This window comes from Penicillium manginii, assembly GCF_028828005.1.
Source record: "Penicillium manginii strain IBT 31320 chromosome Unknown utg000005l:1.0-5665137.0:1.0-5668048.0, whole genome shotgun sequence".
In the NCBI taxonomy this organism is placed as follows: Eukaryota; Fungi; Ascomycota; class Eurotiomycetes; order Eurotiales; family Aspergillaceae; genus Penicillium; species Penicillium manginii.
Genome location: NW_026643106.1, coordinates 1,701,233 through 1,723,681, shown reverse-complemented (window position 1 = coordinate 1,723,681; position 22,449 = coordinate 1,701,233). Strand labels below are relative to the sequence as shown.

Genomic DNA, 22,449 nt, shown 5'->3' with positions numbered 1-22,449 from the left:
TTGCTCGCAGCCGGCATCCTGCGACTTTTCTTTTCTTCCTTTTCATTTCACCATTTCATCATTGTCATCTCATTGGGCGGTCTTTCATCATTCTGGGGGCGTTGGATAGGGGGACAATACACGAGTCTCCCGGCAATGATACCCTGTTAACATACCATGTTGCTTTTTTTTCCCCCCTGTTGATAATTTCTTGGATTTGGTCCTGTTGCGTTTCATTTATTCCACGGAGTTGAAATCTCCGCCGACGGCATCTGAAGTCGACGGCCATTATGGAGCAAACCGTACTTGATATACACATCTGCCCACTGTTCCGACAATTTTCTTTCTCTTTTTCCTTTTCCAGTTCTATCTTGGCTCAGGTATGACGCACACGAAGTTGATACCCCCGTTTCTATCTTGATTGAAGCTTTCTTGATACCGGCTACATTGTCTGTGCATTTCGTCTCGCTGAGCGTTCGGTTGCCTGTCATTTCTTTTTCTCTCCCTCCCTCTCTCCCTATGTCCTTTTCAAAGGCGTATGTACACGGACTTTGGATCTTTTGATACAGATACTCGCCAGAGGACGGGGTTATAAATCAACCGTTTTGATGCATAGGTACAGAATACGATGGCCTCGCTGATACCTTCAAGTAATCTACTCTTCTATCGTACTACCCCCCTAGGCTTTTCGTAATCACCAAACTTTCTATTCGTCAAAAAAGAACTAAGCACGTGGGTGAGACCTGAGAGACGATTTAACCATAATTGACATCCTGAAAAATACCAAGTAAAACTCTTTCTCGGAAAAAGAAAAAACGAAAAATAAAAATAAAAAATCATCACTGGAGAATTAAGATTGGGGTACGCAAGTGCGTGGATTTGTGGAGAAGACACCCATTGGAAGGAACGGCTGCCGGACATTATGGAGACCCGTATAACCCGAAAGTAGACGTAGGTAAACCGAGCCGCGGGCCGGAATTACAAGCACGGAAATTTGATGAGGTTGTGGCTTGCACAGCCCATTCATGAAATGGAGCTGCAAACTTCCGGGACCCCACCCCCAGAGCCGGTCCCAGCAACCAGGTAACGGATACAGGGCTGTTGGGATGAGCGCCACGGGGGTGAAGACTCGGAGGGTATCTGGTTCCATGCTGTTCCATGGTACAAAGGTCCCAAAGATATGTGTAATGCTATTGGCTGGGCTCTGGGCCCGGAGGGCAGGTAACTTCCATAAAATTGTATCGGTCTTGGTCCTGTCGGTATGGTGCTAGTCTTACTCCGAGTGGAGAAAACTGCTGGTACTCTGCGGTGATGATCATGGGACTTTGTGTTAGATTTGCAATCTTTTGATTTCAACCTTAGGAATGGATTTCTGAGGTTAACGGTGATCCTATGATGGAAGGATTGCCACTTTTCATATCTGCTCAGCTACGCTGGGCTACAGGACTAGAGACTCTTACTTTGCTTTGTTCAAGATCTGACCATAGATAGAGATTATAGTCCTGTGGGCAGCTAAATTACAGTTAAATGTGGAATGATCTTACCGTCTCGAGGTCAGTCAATACAGAAATTGCCGAATCAAATGTCGTTCGATGTACGTTGTCTCAACCCTAGACCCAGTCACATGTTTCATATCCAGAGTAAGACATAGGGAAAGTCTGGTGCGAGATCTTCATTTAATGTTTCATTCCTACCGTCTCTCGCTCTCGATTTGCATTTGGCCGCTGTTCCCTTCAACCTAAACTCTTATTGTCTGAGTACAAACATCTACACTCTACTCTCATGATGCCAACACAATTTTCTCCCAAGACCACTTGACCTCCTCTGAATCATGGTCATCCATCGTTACCCCTCTACATCCCTGCCGGCGTAATCAGAACGGGCCAGAACGGTCTCCGTACCTGTCGATCCCGAAGTCTGGTATCTGATAACCCTAACCTCTAGCTCGAGATTCAGCCCCTAGCACAACATGTAATCCACCGGCCGATCTTACCCCTCCCTGCGACCCTGAAATTTCGGAGACCATTACGAATACATATCGTTGCCCTATATTCATTGTGTAATTGGCTTCTCGCCTAATACCTCTCACAGATATAATTTCCTTTCTAGCCTATGCTAGTCCCCGCTTACTAGGATGACATCATATATTCGGCTTTCCTTGGAAGCGGAGTCCAGCAAAACAATCTAAGTAAACGGCCAGAAAATGTCCCCACCTCGTGGTGTGCGTGTTTTTTCACGCGGCTCGTCCCGTTACGGAGAAAGAAAACAGTCCAACACAATTAGGGACTCGGAGTATGAGTGTACATACAGTAGGCACTAGTGCTAACCGTATGTCTGTGTACAGTATTACAACGCTAACTTAACCCATCTCCTTCTATGGACTCGGAGTGGTCTGAATTCCCGACCTTTCAGATCCGTCTGTTTACGATGGTAATACACTCTGCCGTGGCCTGCCTAGTCCCGACTACGCCGACTAGCGGTGTGATTTCAAGTACGGAGTACCAATGCGTATGATACTAGCGGCCGCTGCTAGCCTGCTGCTGCTCGGTTGCATCGGCAATTTTCTAATAAGATGGTGTATAAAAAATTGGCCGTTGGTGTTGAGAATCCACGTGCCTGTTTTTAGCCCTTAGCCGACGAGCTTATATTGTGGCGCTCAGCCATGGTTCCACCGTAGGGCTGATATTAGTAGTCTACCAGCAATGGTTTGTACCAGGTGGTCGGTAGAGCTACTATTTTGAAACCAACAAACTATTAATTTATCTGAGACAGTCAAGATCGTGGTTGAGGCTGTGGCTTATAGTTTAAATGAACTTGAAGCAACTGCAACTGCAATTGTAGACTCGTTTGGGTGATTAGTTGGGGTTGTTTAAATACCTGAAGTCTTCTGCTAGGCCATGCACTGACTGCTAGTACTACCTTAAGATTGTTTGTTAACCTTGGAGACTATAGATCTCTTTACTACCACAGGCAGCTATTGGCCATTTGTGAATAAGCAAGCATACTAGGTTCCAATAATTTCTATTGTCCCGAGGGTTATCTGGTTCTGCTAGCAAGGAAGTTGGATCAAGTTATCTTGTATACTAGGATAGTTCCACTACTAGTACGACTACTAGTATTATATACAGTCAAAGTCAAAGTCAAAGAACTACAACATTCGCACCTTCCTTCTGTGCATAAATAAATCAAAACAAAACAAAACCTCGTGATTCTCACATTTCCAGTTCAGGAAGGCATGACCACCACCTACTTGCCTGACCGGGAATAACGGCTGCCTCACTTGCTCATCTTCACCTTCACCTTCTCTTCTCTCTCTTTCTTTCTTCCTCTTGTCTTCTCTCTCTCACGCTCGCTTCACTCACTTTCATCCACCACCATTCCACTTCTTTCGTTTCTGATCTCTGACTACCAACTTGAACTTCACTCGCTTTCAAGTCGCATCTCATCTTCGAAATGCAATTCAATCTGAACACCATCGCGATGCTCTGGGCACTTATGCTCCTGGCAACCGTCTCCCTCGGCAGTATCGGTAAGTCGTTTTGTTTCCATCTTCACACCCTGTCTCTCAGCGTTTCTTTACTCCTTCCCAATTGTGCCATTCGTCAGTCAAACTTCTTAACACGCTCCATACCAGACCTGGAAGCCCTCCAAGAGCTTCACCGGCGCGAGGCCCTTGGTCGCCGAGCCGTTGTGGCTAATCCGATCATTCCTGTCCCTGATCCCGTGGCAACCTTTTCTACTGTGACCATCGTCGGCACCAGCTACACCCACACCACCGTGCCAGTTGTCGCTACCCTTCCCGGTGATGAGCCAAGTGGTCCCATCACCATTGTTTTCACTGAGACCGACACAGAATGCTCCGAGAGCACAACTGTCACGAAGAGTCTCGTCACTGTCACCAAGTGCCACGGGGGTACCGGCTGCACTGGCCTAGTCTCTGGAACTCAGACTATTAGCTCCAGCGTGGCTGAACAGGTCACCACCAAGACGGTTACCCAGACCACATGCCCTCACCTTAGCCCATGCACCACAAAGGTTACCACCTTGGTTACTCCCGTTGGAGATATCAGCACTGGCACAGGTGTAGTGCCAATTCCTACCGGCGGAAATTATGCCAATACCACTGTGACGGCCACGAAGACAATCAACCCCGGTGGTTCTAACATCAAGAGCCCCAGTGGTCCCACCACTACTGCAACATCGCCTCCCCAGTACAATGGTGCCCATCGTCAACAGGTTATTCTGAGCCATCTCATTATGCTCGCATCTTTCATGGTGCTCATCGTCAAGATTTTGTGAGGTTAACGCCTCGTCTGCCCTTCATCGGGTATCTGGCCAGGGTATTGCCAGCAGATTGCGTCAGGAATTTCTACCCAAAAATGGCGAGGCCTTAGTGCTTTGTCCTAAGCGTTCGGGAACAATAGGGTTGAACCATCATGTTTAATAGTATCTCACAGGATAGGTTTATCTGGCTGCGCATCGAACGATTTTACTTCTGCTGTTTCTCCTGTTCTTTCTTCTGATATTTCCTTCCGTCGATCATTCAAGTTCTATTCTTAGCGCCATCTATCGGCAAACTCAAATGAACATTATTATCCATATTTCCTTCTATGTAGCTATACCAAGTGTTAGGTTTATGCTCGCCGCAAACAACCCAAGAAGCCGGGAACGGCCACGGCAATTGTCTCCCAGTCCCCGTCTCACTCCTCCTGCTCAGGCTGTTCCGGAGCATCCTTGGTCCGATCAGCTTGTTTCCTCCATAGAAGAGCCAGGTAATCTGACGTCGTCGCCTCTTCGATCGACTTGTCGTCACGCACTCTTAGGAATCTCGGAAACCGGAGACTCAGCCCACGCTCCTCGCTGACCAGTCCAATAGCCGCAGGGTAAGTCGGACTTAGGGTAATATCTGCAAAGGCCATCTCCCAAACCTCCTGTGGCTCAAACCAGATATCCGGCTCACCGTAATATTGCACCCAGTTAGGACGCGAGATGACGTTCGGACTGCCTTGAGTGTATTTGTCTTTATTCGCCTGGTAGAACTTGTCCGTAAATCCGGACATGCATTTCGTGACGGCTTCCAAGACTCCCGACTCAGGGTTTCGGACCGCGAGAAGAATCGGGGACCACCATTTTGCTTTGCGGCCTTGGCCGTGCCATCCCGCGACAGGGATGAGGTCAAGAGTTTCGGAGGAGGTGCTGTAATCCTTTTTGACTTTCAACCATGACTCGAGGCGCTTGTCTGGCTCATAGGTAGACAGAAGGGCTTTGCGCCGGTTACTCTTCTCCTTTGTTGGTTTGGCGGGTTCAGAGGGCTCCGTTTGTTGATCGGTGTTACCTGGAATATCCTTGACGTCGATGGCCTGAGTAGACTCTTTTAGGTCGTTGATCTTGATTGTGTTATCGAGGACTTTGACCATTATACCCTCGCATTTCGTGTCGGTTGCGCTCTTGAAGAACTCTAGAACAATTTCCGAGTCTACAGATGTAGCATCGATGCTCTTTACCCACGTGAATTTGTTGGGAATTTCGACGAAAAGACTGCGGAGTAGCCCACGGCGTTCGCGGAATGGTCGGTCCAAAAGAGGCTCCCCATTAAGGTACATTAAATCGAAGGAAAATAGACACACATCAACAGTGATTGTGCCGATTTCGACGTTCTTTTTTGCTCGGTTTGTGAGGGTTTGGAAGGGCTGTAGATCGCCCGTCGCCTGGTCCACAGCCACCACTTCCCCTTCTAGAATAAAGCTGGACACTCCTTCGCCGCGGATTTGTGGAACTAGAGAGACAAGATCGGGGTATTTTTCTGTCATGAGCTCAAGATGTCGAGAGAAGATGGAGACTTTTCCATTTTCATCGCAATGTACTTGAGCCCGTTGACCGTCGTACTTGTACTCGCAGCTAAAGTCTCTCCCTTGAAGCTTCGTCAACATATCGGAAAGATCGCGGGTGATACTACCCAGCATGGGCCTGAGAGGAATGTGTAATGCAAGACCACATCGAATGAGAAGCTCTTCGGTCACGCCAATCTCCAGTAAACATGGAACGAGATCATTATAATTAGGATGTCGGGCGTATGACGCCTTGACAATTTCTTCGGCGTTGCTGTACATCTCGGCGAGCTCGTCTTTTCTCAGACGCGCAGTTTCTTGCTGAGATAGAACCTCAAAATCCGCTCCAGTGGGCTTGGAATAAAGAAATGCACGAGCCAGCGCAATAAGCATTGTCGTCTTCACAGCCCCGATTCGCAAATTTTGAACGAGAGTACGAACGATATAACGGCTTTCTTCGGCACCGCGTGTATCCTGCAAGAGCTTTTCAACAATACGTTGCTTCATTTCCTGGCTACCAGTTCCCTTGCTCGTCGCAATCTTGAGCAGCGATTGATATACGCCCGTGATTTTCAACGGCTTTGGCTTGACCAGGGTGAACGCTTGGCGCTTCTTGGCCTCAAAGGCAACATCTCCAGCATCTCCGTGTTTATCATAGAGCGTCTTCAATCCTTGATTATCGAGACCATATATTTTCTTCAGAGCTTTGGAGATAGATGATCCACCGAGTCCTAGCTCTAGCTCGTCGAATGGTGGTGAAATCGAATTGGTCGCCAACCAAACAGCAGGCAACAGGCTGGAAGGATCCGCCTCTATGAGGAGCCGTAGGAAATTTACCAGTGTGTCGACTATTTTGATACGACTGGTTGTCGCATTTGCAAGGACAAAGGCCCTCGTCAACAAGGCATAGGAAGCATCGCCACCCTGACTGGTCCAATGCGCTCGTAGTTCGGCCACATACTTGGCCGTGTCAAATGTTTGCGGGTTTTGGTCGAGAGGCACTGTAAGCGACACCGAGTCCTCTGTTCCCACAGAAGACTGTAGTGACAGTGTATTCTTCTTGGGCATTAGTGGAGTTGGTGTTGTAGCAGCAGCAAGAGCAGGTGTGTTGTCCGTGGGGATTGAAGGCGCTGGGGTAGATGCGGGTGCCTCTAACACTGTTGACGTAGGTTGATTGCTGTCCGCAGCTACTGAAGGGGAATTCCCCTCCTGGTTCCATTCTTCTTGGAGCTTGCGTGCCAATGCTTCGTCTGAGAGTGTCTGTTCAGTCACCTCCGGCTGAGGTTCTGACTGTTTGGGCTGTTGGGCTGCTGGCCCCTTGAAGAAGGACTCAATACTCCGTGTCTTCTGCGGTGATGTATCAACGCCATTTCGCTTGCGCTTTTTCGCCGGACTGGACATTGTTTTCGCTTTTTTAATTGCAGTAAGAAAAGCGCAAAAGTGCCAAAAGAAAGCGGCTGTTGCCACTACAAAACGCGGGTACGTCAGAGCGGAAGGCGGAGATCGGAGATCAACACAATCGCAAGGACTACGGGACCACCTTGCGCCTCCCCGCTACCTTCACTCTTCAACCATGGCGCCCTCCACGTCGCTCTCAGCGCATGAGCGAACGCGAGTGGAAGATTATTTAAATGACAAGATTCAAGTCACGTCCGACCTGGAGAGTCTGGACTCTCTCCTCTCCAACCTCCGCGCTCAGCAGGAGCTTCAACGCAAGCAGGTACTGCTTCCCCTCTATCTTCAACCTCACGATTCTATCACTGGCCTCAGACATGCAAGCTGACATATTCCTAATTAGCTAGCAGAAGCACAGGAAGCTTTATCGAGCGCAACGAAGGCATCTATTGACCATGCTGAAGCCACTCGCAATCGCGCGGCGACATTTGCAGAGGAACAGGCGGATATCGACCAGCGCTTGAAGGTCATTACGCAATCCGAAAATAGCGATGAAGCAGTGCACCGACTGGAGAAGAGCATGGCGAGGTTTCAACGCCTGGAGCTATCTAAGGGATACGTGGAGCTACTAAGGGAGGCGGAAAATTTGAGGTAGGCTTACACACACACACCGAATTGTGGAATAACTGAACAAGGTGGACTAACAGTTTCGAAATAGCAAGGAAGCTCTCGCCAACATTTCCTCCGAGCCCCGCGCCGCGCTGAAGCCATATGCTCGACTCCGCAGTCTTGTGTCGTCGCTGAAAGAAGCCCAACCCGCCGCCGAGGGAGCTGCGCCCCACCTTATCGACTATACCGAGAAACTCGCCTCTGCATTGAGACAACAACTGAAGAGGTTCTTCGGCGATCGACTGCAAAAATCACTTGAAACTATGAAATGGCCAACCCGGGAACTAAATATCACCGATTCGTTACTAGATAAGTGGAGGCAAGATGTTGAGTTACTGATCGATTTACAAATGCCGTATGTCAAAATCTACTCACCGTCCACACGCTCTCAGCTAACCAAAAATATAGCGAGCTACCAGGTCGGGATGCGTTAGCACCTGGTTCCACTATTCAGCCCCCAGTCCTCTTCCCATTGGAAGTGATGGTGCATCCTCTCGAGCTCCGATTTAAATATCACTTTAGCGGCGACAAGCCAACCAACAGACTTGACAAGGTATCTATTTTCCATTCCGTGAGCTTACAATATGCACACGCACATGTACTGATGCACTTCTAGCCTGAATATTACCTGTCCCACGTCATGGATCTGATAAATCAATTCGGAGGCTACTTCACATCATATCTCCAACCCATTCTCGACAAAAAGGCCCAGGCTGCGGGTCAATGTTTTGAGTGGAATTTTTACAATGCACTGCATGCTTTTATTAACGCCCTTTTGCCCATGTTGAGGCAGAAAATCGATTCATTTCTTCCTCAGATCGCAGACCACCCCCAATTGCTGAGCCACTTCATCCACGAGCTCATGAACTTCGACAACGACATTCGCGAGACTTGGAATTACCTACCAGATCCTTACCAAGAAGGAAATTGGAGAGGGCTGACCTCGGAGGTTCTGACAAAGCAGGGCTGGTACGATCGTTGGCTTCAAGTTGAGAAAGAATTTGCACTAGCTCGATACAAGGATATTATCGACAATCCCGAAAGTGGGCATATCGACTATGATGGCATTGAGCTCACCGCGACTAAGCCGACTAAGGCTGCAATCCGTGTAAACGATCTTCTGGAAACCGTTACCGAACGATATCAACCTTTGACTTCGTTTAGCCAGAAACTCCGATTCCTGATTGACATTCAGATCACCATCTTCGATCAATTTCATGAGCGTCTCCACTCCGCTTTGGAGGCATATCTTGCCATGACATCTACGATTGGTCGCACAGTGCAGGGTGCTAATGGCCAAGCCAGCGTAGAAGGTGTTGCGGGCCTTGAGCGACTCTGCAGAGTCTTTGGAAGTGCCGAGTACCTTGAAAAGAAAATGGAAGACTGGAGCAACGACGTGTTCTTTGTTGAGTTATGGTCCGAATTACAAGAACGGGTTCGTCAAAACCGCGACGGTGGCAAGAATGTCGCTGGCAACATGTCCATTGCGGAAGTGGCATCTCGTACCTCTCCGGCCGTGGCAACCAACGACGCAGCCAGTGAACAGTCCTCATCTGATGGTGCGCTCTTTGACGAAACCGCCTCTGCCTACCGCCGTCTTCGATTGCGATCTGAATCCATCATTATCTCGACGCTGACTTCCAACGTAACGGCTGCTTTAAAACCTTACTCTCGTGTATCGACCTGGGCTACTATTTCCACCCCCTCCACCGGTGCCTCATCGTCTCCTCTCTCCCTAACATCTGACCTGGCACATACAATCCGCACTCTATCCACCCAAGTCTCCTTCCTCTCTCGTGCACTGGGTGTCGCTTCTCTTCGCCGGGTATCCCGCCAGCTTCTTCTCTCCATACAGACTTATATTTGGGATAACATACTGATGAGAAACGCGTTTTCTGCGACGGGTGCAGCACAGCTATTCAGCGATGTTGACCATATCTGCAATGTGATCGATACCTCTCTTGGTACTGCCGGTCAAGCTGGTGGTGCTCTACAGATTGTGAAAAAGCTGAATGATGGCCTACGTCTCCTTCAACTGGATGCATCGCCAGTTAAAGATGGCACCGATAATGCAGAATCGCCCCCGGGTCTGTGGGACGTGGAGAAGAGGTTGTTCAAAGACAACGAGAGCGCCCGGACTGCGCTTGTCGAGCTAGAGGTCGATGGGCTGTCAGAGGCCGAAGCCCGGTCGGTACTGGAGCGCAGAGTTGAAATCGGAAAATAGGAGAAAGACTCAAGGCTCTAGAGAAAACCCCGATCAGTTTGTATTCAATAATATCCATCTATGCGTCTAATCTGATGTATGTAACTAAAAATATGTATAAATTCCACCTTTGAGGCGTTGTTCAAGTGTGGTGAACAACAGGCCCATGTCCATGTTCAGCCAGTCGCTTCAGAGGAACAACTGGTGTAGTCGCCTTCAAGGACTCGACGATACCTGGTCCAACTTCTTCAATGGCACGTACGAGAGACTCCGCCGTCTCTTTGCTCGTGGAGACATTGACGACGCATCGGAAGAATTTGCCACTTCCAACAGCATTCTCGTCCCCGCTAGGTGGCGCGAAATCCACCATGAAGCCCTTGGAAACAATGGCGTGTGTGATCTGCTCGGTGACCTTACTGTTATTCTTGCCCCGCTTCTCTTCGTTCGAAACGATGTCTGATTCCCGCGAGTATACGAACTCCTTGCCAGGAGCATAGTAGAAGCAAACTTGCAAGCACGGCGGCGCATTCTCGCTGACGAGAATGAAGTTCGGGTTCTTCGAGACGAGAGTTGCCAGGTGAGCAGCAATATCGCACGCATTATCGATTTGCTGCTCATAACCCTCGGATCCGTAGTATGTCCAGCCCAGGAACAGCTTCAAAGAATCGGCACGACGGCCACACTGCAAAGTTAGGTCTGCCAAGTCCCAGACTTCGGGGGGAATCCACATCTAACTCTGCTTCATGCCCATCCCCATTTGCGGTATCCTCATTGTGAAAGAGGTAGCCCGCGGGAAGCGTGTTCGCCTTGTGGAACTGGCGCATATCGGACGCCAGAAGGAACGAACATGTCACTGGAACTCCGAGCATTTTGTGTGGGTTGATCGCAATACTGTTAGCTTTCTCAGAGCCAGCCAGCTTATGCCTCTGTCGCTGCGAGAAAACAAACGAGCCACCCCAAGATCCGTCAATGTGGAACCATAAGTTATACTTTTGACAGATTGCTGCGATTTCCTCAAAGGGATCAAAGGAGCCCATTACTGTCGTTCCAGCTGTGGCATTCACATAGAAGGGTGTTCGTCCCTCACTCTGGGCCTTCTGAACCAGCTTCTCCAATTCTGCAGGAATCATACGGCCATACTTGTCGATCGGTACAGCCCAGACAGCCCGGCTACCAAATCCAAGCATCTGTGCGGCCTTTTCCACACTGTAGTGGCCGTGGGCACTGGTGAACAGCACGAACTTGTAGCCACCGTTGCCATCCTCCTTGGTGCTAGGGTAGAGGTTATTGCGTGCAATAACGATGGAAGTGGTATTAGAAGCCGAGCCGCCCTGCACCGAGATTCCACCAGCGCGCGGTCCATTCAATCCAAAAAGAGTCGCGAGTCGCTGACCGGTATATTTCTCGATGACTGTCAACGCTGGCGAGACTTGGTAAACATGCACATTGGTATTCAGAGCTGCAAGAATCAATTCTGCTGCCACACCGGGAGCATTGGTCGAGGCATATAGCTTGTCTAGGAATCCCTGGTGCCAGGTGTTGACTGAGTATTTCAGGACTTTCTGCAACACTTCGATCAGACCGTCTTGTCGTCGACCTTGTTCGGGGATCTCAAGTTGAAGGATATCTCGGAGTTCCTCGGGCTTTCGATAGTCGACCAAGGATGCTCCGAATGAGTGACCATTTGCACCATTCGTTCCGTTAAGGCCATTCGTTCCATTGGTGCCGTTGGCACCATTCTCGACTGTCGGCTCGTCGGCAGCTCGGATAAAGGGAATGAGGAGATCTTCGACGGCTTTCAAGAGCTATAGGAAGATGAAACGTTAGATTTCAGGACTTTCTGATGCAATTTGCCCATCAATCCCATACACAAGGCCTAGTGACTCACGTTTTGCACCTCATCGGCGCGGCTAGATGACGAGATCCCCGACATTTGGACAATTCGTCACAATAGCTAGACTCTCAAAGCGTTATATGTACAGTGGAGCACTGACCCACGAGAGTATGTAAATAACAGCGAACGAGAAAAAGGGCCAGCAGAGGGTGAGAAGAGACAGTGTTGTTTCGGCAAAGAAAAAAAAAGTTCTCGATGCGCCGATGTCGCCGGAGATGGCGACAGTCTCCGAGTGCCTGACATCATCAGTTGGCTCGAAGAGAGAATGGACATGGCCATATCCATTGGAATTAAAACTGGAGATGTATTTAGCTATAACTTGACTGTATTCTCACATCCTTTCCCTCTACGTATGCCGATAGCGATGCCTGGAAATGCATCTTAATAGAGAGGCAATGGGATAATGTTTTGCCCCGCAGCGGAAATGCCCAGGGCAATGCAATCTTATCGAGATCTGCCACTATTCAATTTTACTTTTAAGGTACTTTCATTGTATAACGGAAAGACCGAGTAGTCTTGTCTTGCTCTTCGGCACATGAAACATTTTGATCTATCGTACATGAACTTTTTTTCGAGCCAGACTTATCGGTATAAGGTTGACCAATGGGAGTTTAAGGTGCAGAGACCTGTGCCCTTCTGCATGCAGCCACTCCGACGTCTAGGCCGAATCGCATCAAATATGGTATTCTATAATTCATCAAATGGGTATGTGCTTCGCTCATTTAGCAGCTGCAGCTGCAGCTTCGGCCTGCTTGGCTGCAAATCGCTCGGCCGCAAGCTCGATCTTCGATTTCGGTCGGAATCCGTTGATGTTTTCACCCTCGGGTTGTTGCTCAATACCCTTGGCTCGGGCTTTCCATTCACCTCGTCGGCGATTGTGGAGATCCATCGACCAGTTACGCCACACAGCTCGACCCAGGAAGGAGTCGCGCAGAGCCGTTTCACCTTGTGCCAACTCCTGGGCCAGTCGCTCCTTGATGAAGAAGATATCCTTCGTGGCTGACCAGAGTACGTCCACCACATGAGACCCACTGCTGTGAAGAGCAAGCTCTACCATGTGGCCCTGGAAGCGAGTGCTAAACTGTCGACGGAACTGCTGCGTGGATGTTGGGAGTGTCAAGGCTTGTTGGAGAACACGGGAGGAAGTAGGTTCTTTGGAAAGCTTGAGAACGGAATCGGAGGATTGCGCAAGAAGACTAGAGTATACAAGATCCCCAAGTGGACCGGGTACTGTCAACATAGCTTGTGCCAGAAGAGATCCATGGAGCTTCTCTGCGGAAGCGACAGAGTTTTTACCCGACCTCTTCCTTGTTCCTCGCTCTTCGTCATCTGCGTCCTCCATGATCTGATCTTCGGGATTCTCCTCGACTGTCTCGTCGAGTCGGAGCATCTGTCGGAGTCGGATAGCGGGATCCTTCTCGTAGGCTTCCTCGAGTGCCTTTGCAAATGGTTTGGTATCGACATTCCGAATAACACATCGCTCAATCAATACCCGTGGTACAATGAGACGCGTTCTCTCAATAAGTCCCGGGACCTCTGGAATGATGCGCTCCATTGCGTCTTGCAGATCATCCTTTCCAAGTCGCTCCAGTGTCCGAAGAACGACGTAGCCCGCAGTGGTGTTTCGGGAAAGCGATCCAATGCGCTCGGAGATATTGTTCTTGTAAAGGTTCTTGAAGACTTTGCCTGGCATATGACGCACCATTGTTTCGACCAAACGGGAGCCGACTGGGTCGTACAGCAAACCTCGAATGAAAGTTGCGGATTCCGTTCCCTCCTCAAAGGATTCGTCGGGGACGAGTCGTCGCAGAATAGAGTTGGAATCCTTGGCACTGGATTTGCCGAAATGGGAGAGCTCCAAGGATAGCAGAACTTGCAGAACGGGGTTACCAACAGGGTGGCTAGCCAAAGCTCTCAAGTAGGTGTTGTCCAGACCAGCAACCATATCATTCATGATCTTCTTCAATGCAGGCGCAAATGACTCTGGGACTTTTTGCTTCTTGGTAGAGGTCTTCTCCTCCTGAGAGCCGGCCCCAGGAAGACCCAGTCTCTCCTTCTTGCGGCTCGCGACAACCGAATCGTTTGACACAACATCCACGGGCTCGCCTGCAAGGACAAGCAAAAGCACACGGATAGTATGCGACGCAAATCGCTCTGTCAGTAGATACCCCCAATTGCTCTTCAATTCCTCAATGACGGCCATGAACATATCGGCGAGCGAAAGTTCAGGCTCGGTATCTTGGTCGTTGTTGTCGTCATCCTCGCTGGATCGCTTATTTTGAGAATTCGGTGTCTTCGCCATGACAGCGGGGGCGGCGTGAATGAAAAGGGTTTCACAGCAGTGACTAGCAAATCGGTGCTGTACAAGATGCATGAAATGGCCAATGAATTTGCTGAAAATCCGTCGGATTTGCCGAGTATCTGACATCGAGATCAATTTCTCCATGAGCCTCGAGCAGCCTTGACTGCAGGCAATCTTCAATTCCTTCCCATTGGCCTCTTGGTATACACTTTCGATGAAAAGGTTCTTCTCTTCAGCGTCGGCGAATTGGTTCGCTTCGAGCATTTCACTGGCCCGCGAGAAATATTCCGCCTCCTCAGTGTCGAGCAGACCAAAGAAGACATCACCGGAATCCTCGCGACCTGCATCTTCTTGTTGATCTTCGGTATCGAAAGGAATGTAGTCAGCGTTCTCGTTGTAGGCGTCGGAGGTCGCGATCACATCGGCATCGGCATCGGCGTCGGTAGACGGCTTCATGCGCTTGGCTGAGGGTGCCTCGAGTGCATCGTCATTGTCACGCTTGGCCTCTTCCTTTTGAGCCTTTTGCTCGGCCCGTCGGCCTCTCTTTTGATTTTCGCGAGGCATGTCAATGGTGTTTGGGGAAAAAAGAGCTTGGCCGGCTGGAAATTTTTTGGATAAGCAGTGGTCCAAGCGTATCTACCATACCGCCTATAGTTTCTGCCCATAATAGTCACCAGAGGCGGCATGCGGAGATGCCTTACACTTAAGGCACCAACATGCCGCTTACGGTGACTATTAGTACGAACTATGAACTACGTAGTATGGAGTCCTTGCTGCTGCTACTATCGAGAGGCATTGATCATCGAATTGAGATGGTTGGTCAAATTAAAATATACATTTAGTTACACAGATATCATACAATCTTTTTTCACCGACCCTTGCCTATACCGCTGAGTATATGGCCGAGACATGCCGGCCACACTCGACACGTTGTTCCATTTTCACATTTCGTTTCCCAACCTTGCCTTTGTGTCGTGGCATGATTTGCAGTCTTGCCTCGGGCTCGGGATTCTTGGGAGACTCTGAGGGTGCCTTTATGTACGCCGGTTTAGAGAGGTTTGCTCGCTTTCCAGTGCCCAGTTGGAAGTTCTCATTGCCTCCCCACCAAAAGGCTTCGTACCCCCAGTCATTTGATTTGTCCAGGGCATCTGTGTTTGTCGCACTGAGATTCGTCTGGTTATCTAACAATGCCGCGACGTGAGTGGTGCCGACAGACATGGTGCGAAGGCGGATCGGGAGCATCTGCTTCGTCTTCTCATCGTACTCGCCCAAGCCACTCAAGTCTTTCACCTTGATGGGAGAGTCTTGTAAATGAATCCATTTGCCGGCACCAAGTGTGCCCCACACACCTCGACCACAGGACCATGTATCGGCGGTGATTCTGCCCAGATCACGGACCTTGGTGCTGTCTTCCTCTGGGCTTAAAATTCGCTTGGAATCAACGGTGAAGAATGTGTTGGCTCCACCGGCGGCTATGCTAGTAACCTTTGGCGAATAGATGCTTAGACGGTATAGCTTCTTCAAAGAGAGAGCGGAAGGTGTGTCGTTGAATGGGTGTTCCGGAAGAAACTCCACGCCAAGCTGCCCAAAGGAGTTATCGCCCCAAGCGAACAGCTTTCCATCTTTGCTCAATGCCAGTGAATGGTAGTCCCCTGAGGCGATTTGGGTAATCTTAGAGCCCTTGAGGCTTGTGACTTCATGACATGAATCGACAGGTCCGCTTGGTCGTGTGGCGAAGGAGAGCCCAGGCACACCAAGTTGGCCGAGCGATGGATAGTGTTCTGTGGATGCAGCTGCAGTAAAAACACGACCAGAGCTGGTAAGTAGAACCACATGCTCCAGGCCACCTCGGATCAAAGTAACACTCTCTCCAAGTTTCAATGACGGCTTGAGAACACGATAGCTCAATGTGGATTGACTACCCCAGAAAGGCACCCAGGAGCTCTCCCGCGATTTCGGCCCACTGTCTTGGTCGTGTTTGGAGATGGGTAGAGAGTAAATGGTTCCATCCGAAGATAATGCGACAATACGGCTTTCGGAAAGTGCAAGCGATTTCAAATTCTTGCCAATCAGGGTCTTTGTCGGCTTGTACTCAGTCTCTGAATACCCTTTACCCCACTGAACCAGGTCTCCATTCTCTGTGATTGCGGCGCCCGACTTCTCATCAATCTTGAAATCCCGCAGAACTTGGCCATTGAAATACTTAAAGCGTCGGGGTGTTTTGACATCTGAATCCTTGGATTCCGGAGCAACAACCTTGTGAGCGTTAGAGCCCCATGTATAGACTCCGGGGCTCTTTAAACTTCGCTTCTCTTGGATAAAGTCGGCACGAAGGTCATTCACATCGATGACTTCCTTTTTCACCTCCTTCTGACGCTCGATCCAAGCCTCCCAGTCGCCATTCATATATGTATAGCCGAGATAAGTTGCGGTTCCAGCCAGGGCAAACCCGAAAGAATTGCGAAGCCAATGCGACGATGGGTTCGATTTCGAGTTACCACTTGCGAAACGGCGCCAGGGCGCATTGAGAGTGGGACGAGAAGCGGCGCGGGGAAGGCTGGTGAGACGAGCCAGCTGCGTCGCAGGCCGTCGCACTTGAGTGATCATCATATTGGTTGGTTCTTTCGATCTTGTTTAGTGCATGACTAGGAAGCTTCGAAACAATTTGGGCCAAACTAGCTGGGGAAGCTTTGCGTCAGATGAAGAGGCGGAATTAGGTGGCAGAATGCGGCGGTCGTGGGCGCAGTTGAACACCTCGCACTTCGCATTCGCATTCGCTTTCTCTCTAGCAGCTAGCTTTTTGCAGGTATTGAGGAAGGTATGAGCTGGAGTCTGCCTTCTTCTCTCCATACGGGCCTCTGACTGCACCATGCCATCCACAAAGCAGCAGCGTGCCCGCCGCCAGACTGCACCATCTGGACCGCCGCGGCAACCAACCGCTCTTGAAACCCAACCCGGCCTCGAAACAACACAAGAGCACTCCTCGGATTTGCTGAAAAGCAATATTCCGAACTGGAATAATGAGCTTGAATTCTCGTCATGGCTGAATGGTGTCAAGGATGACCTGGTTGAGGAAAGCTACGACCAATATCAGTATGTGCCATCAATGTCGGGGTAGGACACCAGTAAGACTAACCGGCTATGCTTTTTATGAAATAGGGGCACCTTGGATGACCTTCAGCAATCGAAAGAACACATAGATGAAATACTTACGAGCACATTGACCCTCCTCGATGACCTTTCCAACCTATCCGAATCATTCAGATCTGTCGAGTCGCAAACATCCAACTTCGAGAAGCAATGTGAAGGGCTGCTAGCTGCCCAAGAACGGGACACGAAACTGGCAAATGGAATTCAGAATAATCTCCATTATTATGACTTCTTGGACCCTGCCTCGCGACGGCTCAATGCGCCAGGCGCTGGAAATACGGTCCGCGATAAGGAGTTCTCTGATATGCTGAGGCGTCTAGATGTTTGCTTAGACTACATGGAAAGACATGTCAGTTTCGCTTTGCTCTGTATGATTTGATTCTCGACTGACATTCATTCCAGCCCGAGCAAAAAGAAGCAGAGGTCTATCGCTCCAGATACCGACTACTCCTCACCCGCGCCCTTACCCTCATCCGCGGAAACTTCGTAAGCGCCCTTCGAGATATCTACCAAAACGTTTCAAAAAAGATATCCGATCAGCAATTGAATGATACGGCACTGTCTGCTCTCCTATACGCCAAATTCAGAGTTGGTGCACCGGATATGAAACAGATTGGCGTGGAAATCCAGAAGAGAGCAGTCCCGCCCCTCAACCCTGACCAAAATAACGAAGCCGAGTATCAGAGCTTGATGAACGAGCTGCACAACAATTATGCATCCACCCGAGCACGACTCATAGTGCCCCTCGCACGCAAGAAGCTCATTGAGATTACCCAAACGCCTAGTTCGTCCAAGGATCTAGTCTCATTTGCGAGAGCGAGCATCAGCTACATCCGAGGGCTGTGTTTGGATGAATATGATCTCTGGGGAGAATGGTTCCACGGCCAAGGAGGATTGTATGATTTTCTTGAAGCTATTTGCGAGCCACTGTATGACCATCTCCGCCCTCGCATTATTCATGAGACCGATATCGTCAATCTCTGTCAACTTTGCACCTTGCTGCAAACACGGTATTTCTTGGACCCGGAAGATGAAGCAGAGCCCACAGATACGAATCAGCTCGACTTTTCTATTTTGATTCAGCCTGCTCTACAGGACGTTCAAACACGCCTAGTCTTCCGTGCTCAAGCAATACTTCAAGATAGCATTGAGCGTTACAAGCCTCGCCCGGAGGATATTGATTATCCAATGCATAGCCGACAAGTATCCTTGACAATCACCGACACGCAGATATCAGGCAAAAAAGACACTACAGCCGATACCATGATTGACATGACAAATACTACCAAGGAAGGTGAAACTGCTGAGGATGCTGCACAAGATAAAGGTGGGAAGTGGGATTTTGAGACCCAAACCGCCTTGAAAGGATGGTATCCGACATTGAGAAAGGCAATTTGGCTTCTCAGCCGAATCTATCGGCTTGTCAATGTAAGTCTCTTATACCAAGTTTGATTTACTTCATCATAATACTTATGCATATGTCCCAGTCAACTGTCTTTGATGATCTCGCACATCAGATCGTTCACCAAACTACCGAATCTCTTCATAGCGCCAGTCTCATGATCTCCGGGAAATCCACGCCGGCTGACGGACAACTGTTCTTAATGAGTCATCTTCTCATTTTAAAACAGCAGATTGTTGCTTTTGACATTGAATTCGTTGCTCCGGACGTCTCACTTGACTTCTCTGGTGTCACCAGCACCTTTTGGGAGCTGCGTGAACGTGGTGGTTTGTTCAACCCTCGTAACTTGATGCGTCTTGTCGGGCATGGCCTCGTTCCACGTGTTGTGGAGAACATGCTTGATGCCAAGGTTGAACTTGATGGGCGTCTCCGCACCGTCATTAACGATTTTATCAATGCATTTGCCGCTCGGATGACTGCTTCTTTGCCATCCAAGTTTGTGGATACACGAAATTTACAGCCTGGGGAACTCACCCATCCCACTTGCCATACTATCGAAAAGGAGGTACCGAACCTTCGAAAAATTCTGAACGCATATATTGATGATACCCGCATGAAGGAGACTCTTGTTGGTGCGGTGCAAGATCGCACGATTCAGATATATGAAGACTTCTTGGACAAGTACACCTCTTCGGAGAAGGGCAAGGGAAATTCCGTCATCACAAAAGGCAAAGACCGTGACGATGCAGCCTGGGATATTGAGACATTTGCAGAGTGGTGCGAGGGTGTCTTCCGAGTCGGTGTCGCAGGCCTTCAGGCCGAACAGACTGACCTGGATGACGATGACGATGACGATGATGTTCTAAGCACGAGCTCATGAGTCTTTATTTTACTTTTTGAGCCCTCATAGATACCACATGGAATAGTTAGCGCAGTAAATGTACATGTATGACCAGCAATAAGCTCTCGAACCAGAAATCCGAGGCCCTGCAAAACCCCTAGATACTTACGTATAAAATTCACGATTCGACACTCCCACCGATGCTTTTCTTGTGTTGAATCCGCCAAAGATTGCAGATCGCTAGAATCAGCAGCGTCAAAGTTCAGGCAGCACAGCCCCGTGGGGCCAAGGCAGCCCCGTGAAGTGGAGCAGTACAGCCTGGCAGACGCTCGTATATAAACCATATCAAGCCGCTGTCACCCCTAGAAATGCTCGCAGTAATTATCCTTACAGCTAGTGTTGATGAGCCATATGAACAGAGACACGGACGCGCCGTCATATAGGGCGCTTTGCACCGGTCTACCTTCACCGGAAACGAGGCCTGGCCGGCCCGAATCCCTTCTGCTAGTCTTCCTAGCTGATTTTGAAAAGCCTCATAAGGAGAAGCTCAAAAACCACCTCCAACCAGCGACCTGCGACTTTCAAATCCTGACGTGGTGCCCAAACCGTCAAGTCTTGCGATCTCTTGCGCCACAACGAGAGTACAGGGACAGCCAAGCTAACTTATATGGACTTGCCATCGTGGCCTACCGGAATGGATATTCAGGTTTTATCTTCGCAGATGAGTTGACAAAGCGCCGAGTTGAGGGGCAATTCCCTCTGCGTGGAGAAGATGAGCGCATCTCCGTGGGGATGATTTCCATGAGGCAGAGGGAACAGTCTGACCAGCTTCGCATTATTGCCAAGCGTTCAACGTTGGAAGACGACGACAATTTTGCCTTGTTAGCAGCCGTGGAGAATTTCGACATCTCACAAGATTTCAACAACTCGAGGAACGAACAATCCGTGACAACGGTGTACTCAGAGCTTGGGCTCGAGCTCCATGACCCAGACCGTCCTGTGTTTACTCCAAGCACAATGGACTTCTTTGGCCACGAGGAGATCTCGGCTTCTGCTATAGCGGCCCTATCAAGGAATACGCCATTGCCTGTTGAGTTGGTTTTAAACATCGCATCTCAGGTAGAAAGGAATCTGGAAGAAGTAATCAAATTCCCACCTGACTTGAACCTCCAAATGAGAACGCCAAATATCAATATAATGCTCGGCTTTCAGACCACTCAAACGGAACGTGAAAACATACTGTCTGTTTTGAAAGATGCTGTGCATTTCGAGTTCGAGAAGGACAGACAAAAGCGAAGAAAAGAGCTCGTGATAAAGGCAGAGGCAAAGCAAAATAAGATAAGCATGAGCGAGACCAACGAGGAGAGTGGGTGGAACGACGACGACGACGAGGATGACTCTGTGGACTCCATCTTGAGCTACCACGATGCGAGATACCCTGAGCCGAGTGTCCATCTGATTGCTTGGGAACAAACGCGACCACCATCCCGTCGCGATATCTTGAATGTTTTTGAAGCAGTCGCCGCTTATACGGACAACAAGTCTTTCAATTCACTATATATTCTCATGAAGCCGATTGAGAAATGCAGCGAGGCTCTGATTGGGTTTATATCTGTTGAGGATACTGAAATGGGACCCGGTATTCGTCAGATTACGTTGAGTGAAATGGTACAATACAAAAGAGGGCGACCAACCGCCTTGGACTTTGCGAGATACTACCGAGATGGACAAATGGAATTTTTGCCGTCTTCACGCATCATATCCGGATTCAACGAGCCCTTTTACCCCATTTCGCACCCTTGGAATGCTATTGGGCGTATGAATTCGCTCCCGCTGTTCTTTCTCACAAACAAGCTTAGTGATGAGCAAGCCAGGGCACTTTACGAGGAGATCCAGACTATGCACGAAATCGATGACGATGATTGGGGCAAGAAGGTCATTTGCGCTGTCCCTTGGAAGGAAGATGAGCCAGATGCGGAAGACGGGACACTGGCCGATATGTGGAGGCTCTACACAGAAGTCCACAATGGCTGCGAAAAACCTCTTGTTTTCGCTGACCTGCAGTCTGGGAACGATCTCAAGGTTATTATAACCGATCAGACTTATGTCGGCCAGCCGAATCCAGACGATCAAGAAGCCCGCGAGCTACTAGAGGGCGTGAAACAACCAGCGTTTCGCGGCTTTATGTACGGCCGGTTACCTGGGCGCGAGGCACACATCATATGGATGAATCTCAACATCGCCAATATGGGCATTGATGAGTATTTTGACGATGAGAATCCGTGCGAAAATTACCTGAGGCCTGATTGGCCGTGCCATGACAGGATTGATGAGTATAATGAATGGATTCCCAAGAAGGAAATGGCATGAAAAAGATTGAGACGACGAGAAAGGGCCAGGTTTATCTAAACAACCCTGGAAGCTTGGAAAGCTTGAAGATACTCCTTTCGAGAGATGTACTACCTGGTAGTACCAGGCACTGCTACTAACTAGTAGTAGGGTGCAGGGGTGACCAGTGGTGGATAATATTTGTGTTTTAAATGTCGCATTAGAGGGGGACAAAGTTGATATTCACTATTTTTCTGGTCACAAGTAAGTGTCTTGTGTAAAGTTTCTACCAGTCTTTCATGAATGAATCTCATTATGTGCAAAATCCGTGGACATCGTTTCCCAATCCATTGACCGTGGCCGATTTTCCGCCTGAATGAAAACAAAACACCTGGGGGTATGTATGTACTAGATACAAGAACGAGAAACGCCTTATTACCATGTCCAATCAATCGTAT

General features: G+C 49.2%; 8 protein-coding genes across 8 annotated transcripts; 4 read left to right on the top strand and 4 right to left on the bottom strand.

The window, feature by feature from the left end:
- Window positions 1-3,432: 3,432 nt before the first annotated feature.
- On the top strand, window positions 3,433-4,278 carry N7533_007021 (uncharacterized protein; the record flags this gene model as incomplete). Its single annotated transcript, XM_057103671.1, has 2 exons — window positions 3,433-3,508; window positions 3,614-4,278. 2 exons carry the CDS (start codon window positions 3,433-3,435, stop codon window positions 4,276-4,278), a joined length of 741 nt encoding a protein of 246 aa, XP_056958628.1.
- A 401-nt stretch (window positions 4,279-4,679) lies between these two features.
- N7533_007020 (putative DNA ligase I) lies at window positions 4,680-7,208 on the bottom strand (the record flags this gene model as incomplete). The annotated part of the gene is made up of 1 exon (XM_057103670.1): window positions 4,680-7,208. One exon carries the CDS (start codon window positions 7,206-7,208, stop codon window positions 4,680-4,682), a length of 2,529 nt encoding a protein of 842 aa, XP_056958627.1.
- A 172-nt stretch (window positions 7,209-7,380) lies between these two features.
- Window positions 7,381-10,095, top strand: N7533_007019 (RINT-1 family protein; the record flags this gene model as incomplete). The annotated part of the gene is made up of 5 exons (XM_057103669.1): window positions 7,381-7,527; window positions 7,606-7,853; window positions 7,921-8,226; window positions 8,280-8,424; window positions 8,488-10,095. The coding sequence occupies 5 exons, from the start codon at window positions 7,381-7,383 to the stop codon at window positions 10,093-10,095; spliced, it is 2,454 nt and encodes an 817-aa protein (XP_056958626.1).
- A 121-nt stretch (window positions 10,096-10,216) lies between these two features.
- N7533_007018 (pyridoxal phosphate-dependent decarboxylase family protein) lies at window positions 10,217-12,007 on the bottom strand (the record flags this gene model as incomplete). The annotated part of the gene is made up of 3 exons (XM_057103668.1): window positions 10,217-10,756; window positions 10,803-11,879; window positions 11,963-12,007. The coding sequence occupies 3 exons, from the start codon at window positions 12,005-12,007 to the stop codon at window positions 10,217-10,219; spliced, it is 1,662 nt and encodes a 553-aa protein (XP_056958625.1).
- Window positions 12,008-12,686: 679 nt separating this feature from the next.
- nop9 (RNA-binding RNA processing protein NOP9) lies at window positions 12,687-14,834 on the bottom strand (the record flags this gene model as incomplete). Its single annotated transcript, XM_057103667.1, has 1 exon — window positions 12,687-14,834. The coding sequence occupies one exon, from the start codon at window positions 14,832-14,834 to the stop codon at window positions 12,687-12,689; it is 2,148 nt and encodes a 715-aa protein (XP_056958624.1).
- A 318-nt stretch (window positions 14,835-15,152) lies between these two features.
- Window positions 15,153-16,880, bottom strand: N7533_007016 (RCC1 domain-containing protein; the record flags this gene model as incomplete). Its single annotated transcript, XM_057103666.1, has 1 exon — window positions 15,153-16,880. One exon carries the CDS (start codon window positions 16,878-16,880, stop codon window positions 15,153-15,155), a length of 1,728 nt encoding a protein of 575 aa, XP_056958623.1.
- Window positions 16,881-17,139: 259 nt separating this feature from the next.
- Window positions 17,140-19,702, top strand: N7533_007015 (Golgi transport complex subunit COG3; the record flags this gene model as incomplete). Its single annotated transcript, XM_057103665.1, has 4 exons — window positions 17,140-17,363; window positions 17,430-17,769; window positions 17,823-18,848; window positions 18,908-19,702. The coding sequence occupies 4 exons, from the start codon at window positions 17,140-17,142 to the stop codon at window positions 19,700-19,702; spliced, it is 2,385 nt and encodes a 794-aa protein (XP_056958622.1).
- Window positions 19,703-20,074: 372 nt separating this feature from the next.
- N7533_007014 (uncharacterized protein) lies at window positions 20,075-22,033 on the top strand (the record flags this gene model as incomplete). Its single annotated transcript, XM_057103664.1, has 1 exon — window positions 20,075-22,033. One exon carries the CDS (start codon window positions 20,075-20,077, stop codon window positions 22,031-22,033), a length of 1,959 nt encoding a protein of 652 aa, XP_056958621.1.
- Between the last annotated feature and the right edge of the window lie 416 nt (window positions 22,034-22,449).